The following is a 21,191-nucleotide window of genomic DNA, read 5'->3' on the forward strand; positions in this document are numbered from 1 at the left end:
TACAAGTGAATTCAGAGTTGGAGACTGGCCATCAGGGGGTGGAGGGGAGCCTCTGCCAGGTGATCAGGTCCTGTGTCAAGTGAGTGATCGGCACATTTCGTGCAAGTCAGAACCCCCGGAGTGCCCATTAGCACACAGAACTGCTGGCCTCAGCCTCAGATCCTGAGTCAGCAGGTCTGGAGTGGGGGCCTGGGTATTCTCCTCGTGGATATGCTGCCAGGGGGTGATGGGGATGCCACTAGGCAGCCAATCTGAGGAAACACCCCTCTGGGAACCCAGCCGGACTGAAGGAAGACCATGGACCCTTCTGCGGCTCTCAGGACTCAAGACAGTCATATTGGGACCACTCACATTTGCCCATCCTCGGTTTCCAGCCGTCTGTGCCACAAGTGTGGTGCTTGGGCATGTGACATACCCAGTACTCACTGATCCCAGGGTGGGTGAGCCTGGGCCGAGCAGCCCAGCAGACCCAGCTGGGGCATCCTGGGGTCTGGTGCTCAAGGCCATGCCGTCCCCCAGGCTGGCCCTGCAGAGGCGCATGGCATTCCTAGGGATCCATGGGATATCTAGTTTCCTACAACCGGAAGTGGTTCAATTTCTCCAAGGTCACAGGTGAAATCCCCAGGTGTCCCTTGGAAGGGCTGTCAAGAGCAACTAGGGAAGAGCAACGTCCCATTATAGATGCCAAATGCCTTATTCAAGGCCACACAGCTCAGGTTACCAGGGTGGGAGAGAGGACAGGGAAAACCCTCTTCTCCTTATTACCTCGCCGTCCCCCACAGGGCTTCTGCCACCTAAATGCGCATGCAGGCCGTCAGCATACATTTTACAGCTGAGGCACCCAGAGTTGAAAACCTTATTTAAATGAACAAATGTTGGGGTGCTTGGGTGGCTCAGTCGGTTAAGCGTCCAACTTCAGCTCAGGTCGTGGTCTCGCGGATTGTGAGTTTGAGCCCCGCATCAGGCCCTGCGCTGACAGCTCAGAGCCTGGAGCCTGTCCCTCTATCTCCACCCCTCCCCTGCTCACACTCTGTCTCTCCCTCTCTCTCAAAAATAAACATCAAAAAAAAACTTTTTAATGAACAAATGTTCCCACCTACCCCAAAGAGAAGTCAAGTCACAGACGTCTAGTCCTAGGCCAGGGGAATCTCTTGCTTTTCCAAACAAAAGCAAAAACCAAACAGCACTTTCTTATTTGTCTGAATTCTACAAAGATGTTTAATGAGATGTGGGGGGGAAGGCGAGCGTCATGAATGCAGACCTAGCTTGCTTGGCATGGCAGGTGTCCAGCAGGGACACGTCTGTGCGACCCATGACTCACGGGGCACTGTCTCTGGAACCTGGTCCTGTGTTCACCTCTGGTGAATAGCAAGATAACTATGGTCATAGTAATGCTAGGACTAGTCCCTACCATCTCTCCAGAACTTACCATGTGCCTGACCCTCTTGCTACGTGCCTGGCAAGCAGGAGCTCCTGGACGCCATTTTGTTCCTTCTCCTTCAACCCTATAATCACTCACGTGTGCGTGGTGTCAGGTACACGCAGAAGATCGACCCAGGGCACCATATGGGTCTGCCCATAAGCTGGGAGGCCTAAATGACGGAAATGTGGTTCCTCACAGTCCTGGGGGCTGGAAGTCCAAGATCAAGTGCTATCTCCTGAGGCTTCTGTCCTTGGCTTGCAGATGTCCATCTTCTCCCTGGGTCCTCACGTGGCCTTTCCTCCATGCACATGTATTCTTGGTGTCCACATGTCCAAATGCCCTCTTCTTATAAGGCCACCAGTCAGATTGGATGAGGACCCACCCTAATGGCCTCATTTTGCTTCAGTTACCTCTTCCAAGGTCCCCTCTTCAAATACAGTCACAGTCTGAGTACACTAGGGATTGAGTTTGGGAGGGGGTACACTTGGGTGTGTGAATTCAGCTCATAACAGGCAGTATTTCCTTTGCCATAATCTTGAATATATAGGTGTTTAAGGGCTTTGAAAAATTAAGAAGTACTATCTCTCAAGCTTACACTGCCCTTCTTTACCTCACAACCCAGTTTATTTTACCTTCAGGTATATGTGTAATATTCGCAGCCTCCAAACTCTTGAAAACGAGTGAAGCCCCTTCCATTCCTAGAATTTTGAGCAGCTTCTTGGTAAGCCTGTCTCTGGTATCATTAAAAACCGAATTCTGGGCCCAGAGTCTCCCGGCTGTCCCCACCACGATGGTGTGATAGAATGTGGAGGATCTTGTCTAACAACCCCGGGACACAAGAGACCCATGACTCTCGTTGGCAAATGTTCCTTGCACAGCCGCTGGGCCTCAGGGATCTGTAGCCTCCCACGGACAGTCCAGGCATGGGAAGAAGGGCTCACACCAGCTCATGGAGAGGTGAAGGGGTGTTCAGCAGAGCCCGTGACCCTTCCTAGGGCTTGGGGGGGCATCACCAAAAACGCCAACAGAGGAACTGCACCATCAGAAATGACCCCGCTCCCCAACACAGGGTCCCTGCTCCCTCTTAGAAAATGAAAAACCTAGGGGCGCCTAGGTGGCTTAGTCGGTTGAGCATCCAACTCCTGATTTCAGCTTGGGTCCTGATCACGGTCATGAGATGGAGCCCTGCGTTGGGCCCTGCACTGAGCATGGAGCCTCTCTTTCTCTCTCTTTCCACTCCCCTCTGCCCCTTCCCTTGCTCATGCTCTCTCTCTCTCTCTCTCTCTCAAATAAAATTCAAAAATACCTTATCAGAGAATGAAAAAGTCCAGGACTCCCGTGTGGCTCAGTTGGTTAGACTCTTGATTTCGGCTCAGGTCATGATCTCATCATTCACGAGTTCGAGCCCCACATCGGGCTCTGTGCTGACAATGCAGAGCCTGCTTGGGATTCACTCTCCCTCTCTCTCTTTGCCCCTCCCCTGCTGCGCTCTCTATCTCGCTCAAAATAAATAAACATTTAAAAAATGTAAATGAAAAACCCTAAAGTGAATAGGTAATAGAGAATTTTCTGCAACATGTAGAAGCACTTAGGTCAATTTATGGGGACTATGAATCCTTTTCTCCAGAATCAGAAGTGAAAGTAAGGCTTTTCTTTTCCCATCTCTTCGTTGTCCCCCTATAATCCCTGATACAGAAGACTGAGGTTCTATCACCATGAAGGCCTTAAGTACTCACAGAGGCCTGGGCAGTATCATTTTAGGGGGCTTGTACTTATTGGAAGTTCTGTATGCACCTTACATTCTGGGAAACAGGCATTTCATACCCATTGTTGAGAATAAGACATGAAGGTTCAGAGGACCCAAATCAAGTGCAGGTACGAGGCTTGGATTTGAACCTAGGGCTGTTTGGCTCCCAATCCCATGAGCTTTGCGCTGTGTCTCCCTGCAGGATGCCGGGAGATGGGTAGGTCCCAGCCTTCTGCACAGTGGAAAGCTTCAGGGAGCTTAAGATTCTCAGTGTTTCCCCGACCCCAGAGACTGATTAAACTGGCCTGGGGTGGGCGCCCGGTCACCCAGGATGTAAACAGTCCCCAGGGCATTCTAAAGAGCAGCCAAGGCAGAGAACAACTGCCTTCCAAGGAAAGCACTTGGGAAGGCCAAAGCTACAAAATGTGCAGTCGAGAGGTGAGTGGGAAGTCATTAACTGAAAACTTGCATGTCAACTTGGCTTGGGCTAAAGTCCTGCCACTCACTGGTCTGCGTTAGAGGTGAGGCCACACCTCACGTCCCCACCCACCACCCAGACCACACAGCCCAAGACTGCGAATCAGGGCTTTGTTTCCGCTATGAAAACAGACATGGACTAGCTAAAATGTGCAGGGTGCATTTTGGAGGGGGCACAAAAAAGAATAATCGCCCCTGCCCTGCTCTTTCATGCTGAGGAGATACAGGTCAGCTTAAAAAAGCGAAAAAAAGGGGGCGTGGGTGGAGGGAGAAGGACAAATATATTCCATTATGTGATGAAAACCAAGTGAATGATCTTCGCAGAAGAGCTGAGTAGTCTGGGAGGGCCTCCAGGAGGGGGTGAGACTGAGGAGCAGAACTGTCAGGGGATGCAGTCGTTTGAGGGAGTGCTGGAGCAGGAGACCGCGGGTGGGTTGGCCAGGTTTGGGAAGTAACATTTCGGCGTCCTTTTCCAAGCCCACACAGGGCCGTTGGAGGTGTTGGGTCAGAAAGTCACTTGAGGAAGATTCACTGGCTGTGTACCAGCTTCACTTTGTCCTGGTGTCCCCTCCTCAGGGTCCTCCACAGCCACGCGCTGGGCCTCAGTGACAGGTGGGGCCTGGGAAGGAGAAGACAGGTGTTGCCTTGAAGGAACAGGTGGTTCTAAGCCCCCGTCTGAATCCCACTCTCCCCCATAAAGGCTGCAGTGTGAAGCGGGTTAACCTTTTCCCAGCCAGCACGCTGTGAAGAGTGTAGTGGTTTCTCTGCCCCGGGGCTAACCTGGTACTTGAACCCTCCCTCCTTTTTCTACCTGAGGGCAGGACTTGGGGGGGTGGGGGTGGTGGGCACACCAGCTCTCACGACTGGCACTGAGGGGGCCAGAGCTGGCCGGCCTCTGCTTCCTAAGGCCTGTCTTTGGTGCCTTCCTCACAGGGCAGCTCCAGCCTGACACCTTCAGCTCTGCTGCCCTCCCCTCCCTTCCTCTCCCTGCGGGGTAGACCCTCCCCAGGCAGCTGGCTTTCTCAGGCTGACTCTCCCTTCTCCGGGAACATCCAAATACCCAGGACCTAGCCCTGTTCTGGGGCTGATCCAGGGTCAACCCCTGACCCCACCAGGCCGATCAGATAAGCTTGCCTGGGAATTCAAGAGGTGGCAGGGAGGGACCCAGTGTCCCCAGGGGAGCCCTGCAGGTGGAAAGACCTGGACCCCGTGGACTTAAGTCAGCCTGCTGTTCTGCTTTTGAAAGAGACTAAGCTGCTCCCCCTCGCCCTTCCCTCCAGCCCTCCTGTTCTGCCAGCACATCTCTCCCTTTGGGGTCACCTGCCTCCTGGCCTTGCCTGTCCCCCAGATTCAGCCCTTAGTCCCTCCCCACCCTCCCAGCCCTGGGTGAATGCAGTCAGTGGCTTTGGTCACCAGCCTGAGGGCCCCCATTCCTGGACACTCTAAGATCGATAGAGGGCTGTGAGACCTGTCTCTAACAGAGCCATGTTTTGTGTCACAAAGCAAAGCAGCATGCTCAGTGTTCACTGGAGTCCCTGTCACTCAGTCCCCCCAAGGCCGCACTGTCCCCGGCTCCCACGCCACCCCTGCCCTCCACCTGGCTCTTTGAGACGGTCTCTGGCTTCGTGGAAACAAGGATGCCTTCCAAGGGGGATTTCTCAACTTTCCCCTCTCCCTGGTGGGGTTGCAGATCTGCGTTTTCCTCTCCCCCTAGGTCCCCATCTGTTCTTCAGAGCTTGGTCACCCGCCCTTTGTCCCTCCTCCTCCTGGGCTTTGGTCAACCACCAGGGAATTTCTTGCCTTATCAGTGAACGCTACCCATCCCCCCACTCCCCACAAACACGTAACTTTTTTCCTTTATCCTTAAGTCTTCCCAGGACCCAGAAATCCCCTCTGGTGACAGTTTTATCTCACCCCTTCGCCTCTTTGCAAAGGCTCTGTCTTCACACCTTCATCTCCACTGTGTGTCGTTCCTTCCCTGGGGCTTCCACCCCCTACCCCCCTCCTGCAGCGTGGCCCCATCCTCCTCTTCCAGGACTGGGCATGTTCCCCCTCCCTCCCTTTTTTTTAGACAGTGATGTTCTCACCCCTGCTTCTCTGAGCTCCTCTGGTGTCCTCTGTCTTTCTGGGTCTTTCTCCCTCTCTTTCTTCCCTTCCTTAGCTGTACCCTCAGCCCAGACACCCTGACTTGGATCCCCCTCAAGCTCTCTGCCTCCCCCTGGTGGCAGCCCTGAGTTCTCCTCTGGGGAACTTTCTGTCTCCAGGCAGTTTAGGGGTATCTGACCTGGGAGGGCTCCAAGAATGTGATGTGACCCACCATGAGCCTGCAGCTCTGACCAGGCAACAAGAAGAAATCCTGGGGCCCTGGGGCATCTGGGTGGCTCAGTCGGTTAAGCACGCAACTACAGCTCAGGTCATGATCTCACAGCTCATGGGTTCGAGCCCCACATCGGGCTCTGTCCTGACAGCTCAGAGCCTGGAGCCTGCTTTTGGGTTTGGTGTCTCCCTCTCTCTCTGCCCCTCCCCCACTTGTTCTCTCTCTCTCTCTCTCTCTCTCTCTCTCTCAAAAATAAGTAAACATTAAAAAAAGAAGAAGAAGAAATCCTGATTTCACTAGCCAGAACTAGCAGCTGGGGTTGCTAAACTGTTGAATACAAGGGTGAGCTGCTACCTTGGGGGGGGGGGTGGGGGGGGTCGGGGCGGGGTGGACCCTCTGTGACCACAAAATCTATAGGAAGAAAGCAGAACGGGGAGAAGAGGCAGGTGAATCTAACCACCTCCCTTGAGAACCTGGATCTGGCCATGCCCACAGGTTGCTTGGGGACTTCTCACCCAGTCCCAGTCTTGCATAAGTTGGCCTGGTTGGGTTTTTGTCACTTGCTGTCATGGCAGGCACCTCACGCTGTCCACGACCCACCAGACCGGCTTCTCCTCATCTAGTTTCTCCGGCTTCATTCACAGCGCCGTCTCCTCTGTGTGCCAATGATGACTCCAACATGCTGACCCCTGCCCTGTCGGGTCTCCCTCATGCATGATGCCAGGTGTCATCGTTGCATTGTTTCAGGAATTTCCTCACTGGCTCCTTGTCTCTGCTCAACCTTATGCTCTGCAGCTTGGATGTTTCTAGAACACGGCCCTGATACACCAGCTGGTACACCCACTGGCCTTCAATGACCCGCCTGTGACCAGAAGCTGGGCCCATTATGCAAACTCTGCTAATTCCCTCATTCATCACATGCAGTCTTCACTGTCCTCTCAGTAGGGTGGGGAGTGTCCCCATCTACCCAGTGGCTGTTAGCCCATCCCCCTCCGGCAGGCCCCTCACCCCTTCATTCACTTCTCCCTGCCCTGTCCCCAGGCCTCCCTGGCTGGCTCACCACCACCACACCCTGCCTGCTGAAACCCTCCCAAGTGCCATTCTCCAGGGTCAGCAGCCAGAAGTGTCCCCCCTGCCTGAGCACCCACAGTGCCCTGCGCTCCTCAACCATGTGGCCACACCGGTCTCTGACAAGAGTTACCTGCCTACCTCTTTCCCTCCTAGACTTCTGGAGAGCGGGGTCTGTCTCCCTTGCTTGGGATCTCCTACCAGTACCTGCACGTCCTCAGTGCTCACAGATACTGGCTGAGTGAGGGAATGGCCACAGCTGACCACAAGGCCTCCTGGGCCCCAGCCCCCTCCCTGCCCTCCGGCCAGGACTCCTTCCAGGTAATTCCCCGGTGCTCCTGGGCCTCTTTCAGAGATGATCGCAAAACTCACCTCCAAGAAGCCAATCCGCAAACACTTATCTTGCTCTTTTCTTTTCCCCCAATTAAATAAAAAACTCCTAAAAAAAAAAAAAAAAAAAAAAAAAAAAGGCAAGACAACGCAGAGGAGGAAGGAGGGAGGGATGACTAGGTAGACCCCTGAGGATTTCTCAGGCAATGAAACGACCCTGTATGATACTCTCACGGTGGATACATGTCATGATACATTTGCCCAAACCCTCAGAACAACCTGTCGTGAGTTCTGGGGTGAAAGACGACGGACTCGGGGTGACGATGACCTGTTTTCTGTTGTAACAAATGCCAGGCCTGGTGGGTTGCTGATGGTGGGGGAGGCTGGGGCTGTGGGGGCACAGGGTATACGGGAAATCCCTGCACCTTCCTCTGTGCTGCTGCGAACCCAACACTGCACTAAAAAAATAGTCATGGGGCGCCTGGGGGGCTCAGTCGGTTAAGTGTCAGACTCTAGCTCAGGTCATGATCTTGCAGTTCGTGAGTTCGAGCCCTGTGTCGGACTCTGTGCTGACAGCTCAGAGCTTGGAGCCCGCTTCAGATTCTGTGTCTCCCTCTCTCTCTGCCCCTACCCCGCTCGTGCTCTGTCTCCCTGTCTCTGTCTCTCTCTCTGTCTCAAAAATAAATAAACATTAAAAAAAGTCTTAAAAAAAGACAGCGCATAACAGGAAAAATTGACATGGTGTTATTCAGTTTCAATAAAAAATTACTAGGTGTTTTCCTCCTGGTGTATTTACTCCCACATCCTCCATTCACCCCTGCCCACACCTCCCTGGCATTTGCTCTCACTGTTCCTTTCACGCTGACAGGGCCCCTCCCTGACTCACTCACTGGTGATGCCTCCTCCCCTTCTCCCTTCACTCAGCTCACAGACCAGCCCCTGCTGGTCTGCAGCACCCAAACTCAGGACAGTCAGCACTTACCTCAGGTGAAGGAGAGCTGGGTTGCCGCCCCAGAGCCAGTGAGCTGAGAAAGAAAGGCAGCTGAGAATGATGTGGAAGGTTCTGGAAGGATGTGGGCAAGGCAAAGTTCGGGCAGTTCTGCCGGCTCATGTGGCCCCTTTTGGGTCCCAGAGCTGGGTACACACTGCACAAGTCAGAGTTCTGTGCTTTCACCAAGAGCTGGGGGCAGGTCTTGGCAAGGCGCACCCACCATTAGTGCTGGCTTGACTGAGCCTCACTGGTTCTGATCATGAAACTCGATACCACTCTCAGGACAGCAGCAAATACAACTGGGCTTGAGGTTAGTGGGGGGACACCAGCCCCTAGGAAATCAGCGGCCAGGCCTGAGACACTGAGGGAGTCCTGGGACCCAGGGAAACACACAGGGCTGGATTCTGGACCTCTGAGACTGAATGGAGCAGTGTCACCTCACCAGCCGTGCCACTAGGCGGCGCTTAGGAGCTTAGGAAGGTGAGCTCTGGGCTGAGGGAGGGGCCACTTCCTGGGAGTGGGCCCAGTGCAGTCAGTCGCAAGCACAGGGCTCAGGGTTCAGTGCTCTGAGGGTGCCATCTTGAAAGTCTTGATGATTTCATCCTTGAACTGGGATTTGGGAGTGAAGTCTGATGGGGTTTGGGGGCTTGGAGCCTTGCCTCGTGTGTTGTCCTGCTTTTCTCCACCTCCCTGCTTCCTGGGATGGGGTCTTGGCTGCCTACCTCCCCCCTTTCCTAGAGATTACAGCCCCTTGGGTCCAGGTGGGGGCCTGGGGGTGGATGCAGGGAAAGTTGGGGTGTTGGTGTGCAAGCTCCACATGCTGGGTTGTAGGTGAGGTCTCAGGTGCTTGTGGGCACCTCCCCACAAGGATCCCCCATGCCTGACAGAGTGTGACCTTAAATAGCAAATAAGAAACACCATGGAGGGGCGCCTGGGTGGCTCCGTCAGTTAAGCATCTGACTCCTGCTCAGGTCATGATCTCTCCGTTCGTGAGGTTGAGCCCCGCATCAGGCTCTGTGCTGACAGCTCAGAGCCTGGAGCCTGCTTCAGATTCTGGGTCTCTCTCTCTCTCTCTCTCTGCCCCTCCCCGTGTCCATACTGTCTCTTTCTCTCTCAAAAATACATAAACATTAAAAAAAAAAAAGAATCACCATGCCATGGAGAGAGGCAGGGGGCAGGGGTGAGGAGGAAAAACGTTTTTTTCTGCTTTTTGAACAAGGGTTCTACATTTTCATTTTGCCCTGCATCCTACAAATAATGCAGCCAGCCTGGGCTGGAGGACAAGAAGGTATCAGAAGGCAGGGCGGCCCAAAGTTCCAGGCAGGCGACCCCAAGGTTGAGCCCAGCCATACTTCTTAGAAGTTCCTTTCCTGGGGGTTGGGGTGTGGCCCCAGGGGAGGGCAGAGTCCTTGTACCAATGCTGGCAGGTGAGTAGCTATACAGGCTAGAAAAGAGGCCCCGGAGGGGTGCTTCAAGGAAGGTTCTGGTGCATTTCCTAGATTTTAGAGAATACATATTTGCAAACAGTTTGCCTTAATGTTAGCCTGAGGCGCAACCAGAGGTGCAACTGAGGAAAAGGAGTCTGGGACAGTCTTTAATTTCTGGAGCCCTGATTTTCCAACTTTCCTAGACTGCAGATTCCTCTGGGAATTCGCTAAAAATGCATATGGCTGAGGCCCACCTCCTGAGATCCTGAAGCAGTAGGTCTGACATTGAATTTTTAACAAGCAATCCAGAAAATTCTCTTTAGTGGCTGGGCCATGTGGGTGGGGGACCCACACTGAGTTGCTTGGGCACGAGGGAGAAGAAACCATCTGGCAGGATCTGCCCTGGCAGGCACCTTGTGGGGCCGAGACCAGCCGTCCCTGCAGGGCCCGGCCCAAACAGCCCCACCTTGACTCCTACATCTTGATGGTTGTTTTGCAGCGAAGAGGTGGAACACTTGGGGATTCACCGAGTGACTGTGGGGAATATATCCCCCACAGGGGGATGGATGGATGGTGCCCAAATCACATCTGCTTCCATGTTTCACAGGAGTACGTGCTCCCAGTTTCTTCTTTTGTTTTAAAGATTTTTTTAAAGTGTTTATTTATTTTTGAGAGAGAGAAATAGAGGTCGAGCGAGGGACAGGCAGAGAGAGAGGGAGACACAGAATCCAGGATCTGAGCTGCCAGCACAGAGCCCGAAGCGGGGTTCGAGCTCACGATCATGACCTGAGCCGAAGTTGGATGCTTAACCAACTGAGCCACCCAGGCACCCCCAGTAACTACCCTTTCAATAAACAACACACACTATCACAGGCACCCCACGACACCCATGATCTTAGGATTTTTCTGGTGGTCAGTTTCATCCTAACAAGGCCACAAATTAGCTGACTGGCCTGGGCAAACCATTTCAACCCTGGTCTCTGCTCTGAGATGATAAGGATTTTTTTTTTTTTTTTCCTTCCCGGCTCACTGGACGTGGGTGAAGACAAGTAACAAAAACCACAGGAAAACACTCTGCACTGTGCACGCTGCTGTGTAAACACGTCCCAGATGAGGAAAGAAAAAAAGTTGGGCCCCACTAAAACAGCGATATTCAATGAATAAAAGTAGTTACATTTTCTAAACTGAACGGGTATGGGTATCACCGTGATTTAAGACCCCCATCAGAGAGCTTCCTGGGTGCATGGACGAAGGCAGGGCTGGAGAACAGCTGTGCCCCACGCTGGCTACCTTGGCCCGAAGCATTAATTCCTGTCTTGACCACCAGGCTGGGCTCCAGGCGGCAAGCAGCAAGGGCCAGACACGTCACGGCCACATTTGGCTGTGGCTTCCTTCCCCTAAAAGTAAAACGGGAAAGGAGAGCCCGCTGGTTTCTTATTTAGGACACTGACACTGGCAGCCTAGAATCTGAGGGGACCGTTCTGTTGTTGCTAAAGAGCAACCTTCAATTTTAAGTTTAAAATAAACCCAGCCGTCCTTCTCAGTCCGCGGCTGCCTGGGGAGCTGGTGTTGGAAAAGGAGGGGCCCAGGCCGCTTGGGGCGAAGACAGGGAACCGGGAGCTGGCTGGCCATGGCACGTTGGAGCGTCCTTCTTCCTTCTAGTCCCCTTCTAGGAGCCTTTGGAATCCATGAGTAGGGCCAAAGTGCAGAAATGCCACAGGAAGTTTTTGGGTGGCTTGTGTGTTTAGGCGTTTGTGTTATCTCGTGGCTGAAGCCTGGACTGGTGGAGTTGCTGTCAGAAGGGTCCAGAATCCACAAACACTCACACTTTAGTGCGCGCCCAGTCCCCTGGGGCTCTCGCTACCTTGCAAGTGCTGACTCCCAGGATTTGGGGCCTGAGGGGGGCTCACTGTAGCAAGGTAGCAAGGCCAAGACCTCATCCTGGGGTCAAGGTCTGCACCCTGCCCCCACCAGGCCCTCCTGTAGACAGACCCCAGGCTTCGCTGCAAAGGCGGAGGCCATGAGGCAGCTCTTCCTAAGATGCTGCCTGGTGTGAAGCAGGAGTTTAAGGTGCTTCCCTCCCAGCAACCCCAGCGTGTGGCATCTGCTGCTCACCAAGGCCCAACGGAGTCCTGGGCCACTGTGACCATGAGGCCTGTGGTGGGGAGTGGCCAGGTGACTGCAGACACAGAGGAGACCCACCTCTCTCTGGGCCCCTCCTCCGTTGCAGGGAGCAGTTTGACCAGTTGGGCGAGGTCTGTTTCCTCAGCTCTGGGCAGCAGAGCAGAGTGACCCCAGGGACAGGTGGCAGGCCCCCAGGACTGTCTCTTGAGCCCTTCATCTTCCTTCAGTCAAACTGGAGAAGGCTAGGTGGGTCGAGACAGAGAGAGAGAGAGAGAGAGAGAGAGACATGTACTCAGGGGCTGTGGGCTGACTTGGGACCTGGGGGAAAGAGTGTGCAGAGTTGCTCAGGGATCAGGCCTTCCCTCTGGAGAGCTCCTTCCCTGCTAGTCTGGCTCCCCTCCCTTCATGGGAGTCAGCAGGGGCTCAGGCAAGGCCTAGACCTCTGGGCCTTGCAGCTTGGTCATCCCCCACAATCCCCTTGGCAGGCTGTTCCCCCCAACATCTAGGGAAGGAAGGTGTCCTGTGCAAGTTCTGCCCACTCGCCTCCCCTGGAGCCAATGCAGCATTTGTATGAGGAGCAGCGGTGAGGGGAGCCTTTCCCTCTATGCTTACTTGGTAGCAGGTGTTTTGTTCCAAGCACCTGACATGTAGCAAATCTAGTCTGCCCGGCAGTCCCACAACGAAGTAAGTATTCTTTTTAAATGTTTATTTATTTTGAGGGAGAGAGAAAGAGAGAGCAAAGGAGGGGCAGAGAGAGACGGAGAGAGAGAATCCCAAGCAGGCTCCACACTGTCAGTGCAGAGCCTGACGTGGGGCTCAAACTCAGCAACGGTGAGATCATGACCTGGGCTGAAACCAAGAGTCTGGAAGCTTAACTGACTGGGCCACCCAGGCACCCCCAGGTAACTATTCTTATCCCATTCTTATGGATGGGGAAACTGAGGCAGAAGGTCATTTACTAGGCATAAGAGACAGAACTGGGATTTGCACACCAGCCAGCTTGCCAGAGACCTGGCTCGTGGCCGTTTCTCTGCCCTGCCTCTCTGACACAGGGGCAGAGAACTAGCTGTGTCTTCAGGTAGGAGGACATAACTTTTGGGACCCCTCCCCCTGGGGCTGGCTCACCTCCACCTGCCCCCTGGGTAAATTCCATGCAGGGAGGCATGTCCCTCATCCAAGCGATCAGAATGTGAGGGTTCTGGCGTGGCCATTTGGATTAGTGTCCACTCAGCTCATCAAAGCTGGTTTTGCTCAGGCAGAGCCATGGGGCTGCAGTCAGAACTTAAAATCCTAAGGCTCCTCTTCCCCATCTGGGAACTGTCCCATCCCAGACAAAGTGTCAGGGGCCCCAGCCTTTCAGTACTGGGTCCTGTGCTCCTGCCCTGCAGAGGAGAGGCTGGCCAGGCACTGACAGCGGACCTGGGTCAGGATGAGCAGCAGGTGTCAGGGTGGGAGGGGGCATGCCCAGAGATCATGCTGGCGAGGAGGGTGCTGTTTCTCTGGGACCCACCACAGAAGGACTTGTGTGTTGGAAGGACAGGGTTGGAAGCAGCCACTTCCTAGAAATGGGGCACTTATGTGGGGTGTAAAGGATCAAGGATTTTTTTTTTTTTTTTTTCCATTGGCCACCTATCCTCTACCAAGGTTAATTTTTCAGGATTGAAGCCTCCTCTTTTTTTATTTTTTATTAAAAAAAAATTTTTTTAACGTTTATTTATTTTTGAGACAGAGCATGAACGAGGGAGGGTCAGAAAGAGGGAGACACAGAATCTGAAACAGGCTCCAGGCTCTGAGCTGTCAGCACAGAGTCCGACGCGGGGCTCGAACTCACAGTCTGTGAGATCATGACCTGAGCCGAAGTCGGCCACTTAACCGACTGAGCCACCCAGGTGCCCCGCTTTTTTTATTTTTTAATAATTTTTTTTAATCTAGTTCCAGTATAGTTAGCATAGAGTATAAGATTCTGGTGTACAATTTAGTGATTCAACACTTCCATACATCACCCAGAGCTCATCACAATAATAAGTACTCTCCTCAATCCCTGTCACCTGTCTCTCCCATCCCCCACCCCCCTCCCCTCTGGTAACCATCAGCTTGTTCTCCAGAGTCAAGAGTCTGTTTCTTGGTTTGCCTCTCTCTCTTCTTCTTCTTCTTCTTCTTTTTTTTTTTTTTAATTTTTAATGTTTAGTTTTGAGAGAGAGAGAGAGGGCATGAGCAGGGGAGGGGGCAGAGAGAGAGGAGACAGAGAATCCGAAGCAGGCTCCAGGCTCTGAGCTGTCAGCACAGAGACTGATGCGGGGCTCAAACTCACAACCTGTGAGATCATGACCTGAGCCGAAGTCAGATGCTTAACCAACTGAGCCACCCAGGTGCTTCTGGGCGGTTTTTGTTCGACTGCTTTTGCTTCGCATTATACTCTCTAGCTCCATCCACGTCATTGCAAATGTCAAGATTTCATTCTTTTTTATGGCCAAATAATATTCCATTGTATATATGTATATTACCACATCTTCTCTATCCATTGTCTATCAATGGACACCAGCGAAACCCCCTCTTTTAAAAGTGAATTCTGGGGCACCTGGGTGGCTCAGTTGGTTAAGCGCCCGGCTCTTGATTACAGTTCAGGTCATGATCTCACAGTTTGTGAGTTGGAGCCCCGAGCTGGAGCCCCACATTGGGCTCTGAGTTGACAGTGTGGAGGGTACTTGGCATTCTCTCCCTCTCTCTCTCTCTCTGCCTCTCCCCCACTCACGCTCTTTCTCTCTTGCAAAATACATAAAAACAATAAAAAAAGCTTAAAAAAATAAAGTAAAAGTGAATTCTGAACATCTGGATGTCACAGCTAAGCCTGTGTGCTCTGGCTGGTGTCTCAAAGCTTTGACTTCTCTGTAGCTAATGGATCTGATGGCTCATCCAGTCATGTCGGCTCCCCTTGAAAATATACCGTGAACCCAACCTCTTCTCAGTGTCTCACCTCATCACTCCATTCCAAGCTGCTGCCTGTTCTGGCCTGTGTCACTGTGACTACCTTTTGACGGCCTCCCTGTACCCACCGCCCCATCCTCCCACGGTCCACAGGCAGCCAGCAAGCCCCTCTGCCCTTGTCGCCTGTTGCCCCTGCCCCCCTGCTCATCCTACTCCAGTCTCGAGGCTTCTGCAGACCTGGCAGGCTCCCCCAAGGCCTTTCTCTCCAGGGCCCTGCCCCAGACATCTGCATGGGTGACTTTCTTGCTGCTTACTGTCCTGAGACCTCTCCAGTCGTCCTGTCCAGCCCTTCTGGCCCCCAGGCCCCCATTGCCTCCTTTCCCCTCTGGACCTGCATTCCTCTGCATCTTCCTCCCTAGAGTTTATTGTCTACCACTGTTAAAACCCAAGTTCCACAAGGAAAGGGATCTGTTTTGTTCCTGCCTTATTCTCCATGCTTAGTGCTGTGCCTGTCTTTTCTGTCATGGTCCCCAGGGGCGGCTCACTTGCTCTTCACACTGACCAGTGCGGTCCAAATCCCCAGTCAGGGAAATGACTCCATCCACCCTGGGGGGATGGGGTAGGGGGCTGTAAATGCGTCGATGGCCAGCAGCACCCACCCCCCACAACTGGAGAGGCTTGTCCAGTCATTACATTAGAATCATTCCCGTTATTTGATTATCTTATTTTAATATAAGTTCAAGACCTCTTGCTGGCATTGCAGCCAGTCTCCTGGGGGCTGATGAGAGAGGGGTGTATGTGTGGGGTCTCCCAACAGAGGGCCCTGGAAGTCTTACAGACCAGAGAGAGCACTGCACCTCTTGTCTCACTGTGACCCGGCACTTAGCCCTGTACCACGGTGAATGCATTTTAAGCACTGTCTACAGACAGCTTGCCCTGAACCCAGCTTCCCCGAGTTACTTTTTGAGTCCTGGCTTAGAAGATTCGGGACTTTGCACATTTGCTACTTTACAAGGACAGACCTCCCCACCCCCGGCCCCCCTACTTGGGTTCCCCTGCACCCTTATAACGGGCAGGAGGAAAAGGCAAAGCGGACATCACAGGAGGTGCTGTCCAGAAAACACAATTCCCCTTTCGCTGTTGCTAAACCAGTACAGACGCGTCACCTCCCAGGCCGAGGGTGAAATCACTGCAAAGGCCCCTGCACGTCCTGACTTCCCACTCTCCCACCCACCCTCCCACCTGAGCCAGCCCTGCACCTGCAGCCACGCACAGGTGGCTCTTCTTTTCACGTCTCTTCTTTTCAGAGACGCCACCTGGGGGACAGAGCTGTCTTTCGTGGGTGCCCCATGCCGAAGGGAAGAAGGCTCACAGTTCCCCTGATGGCCCTGGACACCAGCAGCCTGTCCTGCACGGGCTGCGGTTTGGGGGCTGGATAAGGTGGTGGGGTGACAGCAAATCACAGGAGGGCCGTGTGACCGGCAATCTGCCATTTTTAAAATATAACATTTATTGCTCAGATGGTTTGATACAGAACAGCTTTTCTTCTCATTTTGAATTTGGAAGTATTATACAACTGAATACAAAGAGGGACACAAAGTACCAAAACCAAACTCGTGATTCTGTTCATGTGGCATAAACCGGTTTTGTACATAACATGTAGCAGCAGTTTTTAAGTTCCCTTTAGAAAAATATGAATTCTACATATTTATTATTGTTTCCTGTTTAATGCATGGGCTGAAATCACTGGGATCAACTTCCTTCTTGAAGAAAGAGAGGCTAGAAATGAGGGGGGTTTGAAGGTATGATGCATCTTTCTGAAACTGGCATCTGACTGTCACGTAGCTTCCCTCGGGACTGTTTGGCAAACAGCCCCGGGTTTTATATTTTGTTTTCACAGCCAGGAGTTTCATGTAGTGATTGAATCTCAGCATTGTGTCCATAAATCAAAGAGAAAAAACAAGAGAAAAAACTTGCACCTCAAAAAACTTTTCAGAAGATCCATATATATATATATATGGATATATATATATATATATATACTTTTTTTTTTTTTTTTTGTAAAAGCCCTGAGAGAAGGAGAAAGAGAATCAAACAAAATGTATAGGAACAAATTAGCTGGACATGCAAACTAAACTATGATTCACCCAGAGTTTAAACAAATCACAAATTTCACAGTTTAATATGGGGGGGGGGGGAGGGGCAGAACAACAAACAAATAATACATTTCTCAACCTCACTAATAAAATGTGGCAAGACCTTATTGACTACGAGGGTACAGATGGAGGCTAAATAAAGCTTTAAATCAATAGTGATTATTGCGAGCTGTGGCCCAGCAGTTCTGCCGGGCCGTTTCCTGCTACATCTCACCGCGGCATAAAGGGTTAACTCATGGCTTCTCTCCACATGGTTGTGAGTTTTAGTGTGGAGAGTTGCAAAGAAAAACAAAACACAAGATACCCCAAATAATAACAACAAAAATAACAATAACAATCGTCATTAAAAAAAAAAATGGAAGGGATGCACGAACTGGTTTCAACTAAGCAAACCACACTTAGTATAAAAGTGATACAGGGGATCATTGGTTCTGATTTGTATTCATCTAAATAAAACCTCGTTCTGGGTTCATACATCCCCAACACAGTTACAAATCATATATACCTCAACCTTTTTCCTTTCACATGCAAAGACGTCACTTTTCATTATCTCAAGAATATAGATCTTCCTTTGAAGTATGGGAGGTTGGATTTTGGCCACGAGAAATCGCTAAGGAAGCGGAGAGAAAAGGGTCTGTGTGTCTCTGTGTGCATGAGTGTAAGTAAAGTGTGTGTGTGTGGGGGGGCGGTGCTCAGGGCTAGGAGGGTCAAGGGTCCTGGGAGGGGTGGGGATGGGGGTCCTGCAGGGGGAAGGTGCGAGGGGCTGAGTGGTGGAGCAGCACAGGAGGCCCCTGGCAGCACAAGGCTCGGGCACCCTGGAGGTCTTGGCTGGAGGACCGGATGCTGAACACAAGCTCAGCTACAGTAGGATAGATTTCTTTTCACTGCTGGCGGCTACAGTGAGGGAATTCGATTACCTGTATGGGATGCTCATGGAAAAAAAAAAAAGAAAAAAAAAAAAAAATCCTGCCTTTTTGCACCCAGGGGTTCAGGCTATTTCAGGAGCTAGAAACAGCACATTTATCGTCAAGCACCAACCCCAAATCACAGGAAGGTAAATACAAATCTATTTTTCATCTTCAATCTTGCATGTGCAGTTTTATTACCAGTAGTAGTACTTCCTCGCTTTGAAAAATGACAGTAGCACAGGCGGGTAAGGCTTGGGCTGGGTTTGACAGGAGGACCGGTAAGGGACAGGTCTCCTTGCTGCCCGACTTTCTCAGAAGCCCTGGGCGCGTGCCTCCTGCTCTCCCCTCTCTGAGCTGCTCTTCGGCCGTGTGGGAGGACCGTTCACGGCCCCTGCTGGATTCTGCAGTCACGGAAAAAAGGCTTGTCTAAGTACAGTGGAAGAGCTACCACCCAGGTGTGGGGGAGGCGGGGGGCAGATGCCCACATGGGGACCCAGCGGCAGCCCAGGTCTCCCCGGACAAATATTGCCCATTTGTTTCTGCTGACTGCAGAGACCAGCAAACTGATGAACTAATAATAATAATAATAATAATATTAATAATACATATACCAAAAGGGGGAGGGAAATCAGATATATGACATCTGTGCATGTTTTCTATAGGGTAAGTTGCCAGCATAACTCTTCTCTGCAAGTTAAGAACGGATGTCTTGACATTTGAACAGTAATACCACGGCTAACGCTGAAAACACGTACAAGGTTGAAGCTAGAATCTTTCCTGGTTTGGCTTGCACCAAATTGGAAACCTTCATCGACCACATCCTGCAACACCGAGGATCCAATCACAGCTCCACCATGTAGCAAACAGAACAAGAGAAAAGGTCTATTTGAGAAAAGAATATCTTATCCATATTTCCTCTGGTAATTTACATGAAATTCACATCATTTTCTTCCAGTTATTGGCTATGGGTATCCAAGGGTGTATTTTTTTTTCTTCTGTTTCCAGCTCACAGAACATTCGTTACTATCACAGATTCGCAAGAACAAGCTCACACACACCAAATACAGAAGGTAACATTAATGCTTAAATGAAAAGGTCCTCTCCAAATAATTCATTAAAATATTTGCTTTGTTTTTCAGAAAGTCATTTTGGGAAAACACAACACCCAGGCTGACACTGAAGGACTGGTGAGTAGTTAAGGCACTCGAACTGTCCATGCTGCATCTCTCGCACGGGGATGTAAGGCTATGGCACCGGACAAGATGGCCCGCTCCTGCTCATGTCACTCTCTCTCTCACTCCCCGAAAGCTGAAGGGCACTGAGAAAACCTCATGAAACATAGATTCAGGACACTTTGCTCTGCTGGCTTTGTCTGTGTGCTGGTGGGGGGACAAGACAAGCTGTCATTCCATTCCCAGGAGTGGTGAGGCACCGTCTGCAGCCAGGAGGGGATGGGTGGGCCTCTTGCCCTGCAGCTCTGGCAGGTCTTGCACGAGGGCCGCCGGGCTCTCAGGGTCTGCGTCACCCTGAGACACCTGCTCCTTGGGGCTGCCCGCTGGAGCGGCCTTGGGGGCATTCCTGCCGGCTTCAGCCTGGCTGGCACCTGCCGTCCGGCCCCCTGCCCGCTCCTCCCTGCGGCTGGGATCCTTGGTCGAGTTGGCCAGGCTCTCCTTCCGGCTCCGGGTGACGGCAACGTGGTTGCTGGCTGGTGGAGCCGATTCGGCCTCGTTTTCGGAGACAGGGTTGTTGCCGCTGTGGGTGGACTCACTCTCACTGTCCTCCTCGCCTCGCTCATCCTTGTCGCTGTCCTTCCCAAGCTGCTTGGCGTGCCTGGCTTTCTGGTGGACCCGCTGATGGCGAACCAGGCTGTGCTTCAGGGTAAAGGTCCGCTCACACGTCTGACATTTGTATGGCCTTTCTCCTGGAGCAACAGGAAAAAAGAAGTCACATCAATGGTAAGGCCACCAGTATCCACCTCTCCTCCCTACGCAAAAGCAGTAGCCATGTGAGCAGGCAAAGGGGCAGCAGGTAGCAAGGGTCAAGACCCCATGCTCAGGGAAACCCTCTTATTTGTCTGAATTGGCAAAATAAGGTCATAGATATGCACGGGGCTGGCCTCAGCTTCTCTCTCCCTTTCATCCCTCAACCTAGGTTTTCCCCATAGGATGCAGGAACCAGAGTCTCAGGGTGGAAGCCTTGTGGACATCCAGACTACCCTGGAAAAAAAAAACAAAAAAACAAAAAAAACCTAGCGAAGGACAGCAGCAAGGTCCCTCCCATGGGGACAGGCACCACTTCCAAGGGTTGTGCAAGACAGGCAACTCCTAAGTCAAAGGTGCCAGATACTCTGTGTTCTGATACGGAGCAGCTGGGGCTTTCCCTCTTGCTCACAAATACTGAGCTGTGAGCACCTGAGAAAATTACCTGCCAGGAGCTCAAGAACCACTCTCTCCCAGGAGTCAAGCATGGGAGCCCTCCGATCCCCAGAGCCCAGGCCCTGTGGACTGCAAGGCAGAGGAGTGTGCGGGGAGTATGTGTGCACCGTGGATGCAGCAGCAGGGACGGGAGGAAAACCAAGACCAAGATGTGGGGCCTGGGTTTCTTCTGTGGAGGGGGTAGGTGGGATGTGTTTGCATCTTTTGGCTTTATAAGTACGTTTAGGTGTCTTCCTTTCTACCAGAACAATGGCCCCTGCTTTGGGGTTCCTACCTAGGGAGTTCCAGGAGGAGCAAGGACACATGTGGAGCAAGGACACCCAGACATGCCTATGAAGCTCCTGTTCAATGATATCAGCTTGGCTGTCGTAGAGCCAAGTAACGAAAAACCCCTTGCTTTGTGCTTCAGCAGCCAGTTTTCCACCTGAGGGCTGATGAGGAAGCCCAGGTGCCTCCCACAGAGCACCTGTCCACAGGCCACACCCCCGGTCGTTCCCAGGCTCACCATGGGCCCCCAACGCCAGCACCCACATTCTTCTAGATGATTCTATGAGACAGGGCAGCCTTCGTCCCCTTTCTACAGATAGGCTGAGGCTCAGACGGCTGACCAAAATGCTCTCAAAAATATCACTGCTGAGGGCCCACCCTGCCACCTCCCTGCCAGGACCCTGTATGTTCCAACTGCTAAGAGAACAGTCTGTTAAATTCCTAGTTTATGGTGCCTGTCGCGCCCAGCAGACACACTCAGGAAACAGTCTCTGGCCATTCGGGGGAGGCGCCTCCTCCAGACCCCGACTGGCCTCCTCGCTGGAGCATGCTCCCTGCGCAGGCGCGGGAAGCGTCGCCTGGGCATGCCCCGCCCT

The 21,191-nt window shown here is 52.3% G+C and overlaps 2 protein-coding genes and 1 long non-coding RNA gene across 11 annotated transcripts in view; 2 read left to right on the top strand and 1 right to left on the bottom strand.

The window, feature by feature from the left end:
* The window catches only part of SSR1 (signal sequence receptor subunit 1), a 59,923-nt gene extending 41,353 nt beyond the window's left edge, over positions 1-18,570 (top strand). Inside the window, exon 10 of the transcript XR_006202457.1 lies at positions 18,556-18,570. The gene's annotated coding sequence lies outside the window, so the exon portion shown is untranslated. The remainder of the gene's footprint in view (positions 1-18,555) is intronic.
* Positions 16,305-21,191, bottom strand: part of RREB1 (ras responsive element binding protein 1) — a 133,973-nt gene continuing 129,086 nt past the window's right edge. For all 9 annotated transcript variants that reach the window (XM_042937978.1, XM_042937980.1, XM_042937973.1 and 6 more), the window contains one exon: positions 16,305-19,814. In XM_042937978.1, the coding sequence (XP_042793912.1) occupies positions 19,297-19,814 (518 nt within the window). In that variant the 3' untranslated portion in view covers positions 16,305-19,296. The remainder of the gene's footprint in view (positions 19,815-21,191) is intronic.
* Positions 18,999-21,188, top strand: LOC122219594. Its single transcript, XR_006202458.1, has 3 exons — positions 18,999-19,080; positions 19,711-19,848; positions 20,045-21,188. It is a non-coding gene; the product is annotated as an uncharacterized LOC122219594 (long non-coding RNA).

The sequence above is a fragment of the Panthera leo genome, chromosome B2 (assembly GCF_018350215.1).
Source record: "Panthera leo isolate Ple1 chromosome B2, P.leo_Ple1_pat1.1, whole genome shotgun sequence".
Classification (NCBI taxonomy): Eukaryota; Metazoa; Chordata; class Mammalia; order Carnivora; family Felidae; genus Panthera; species Panthera leo.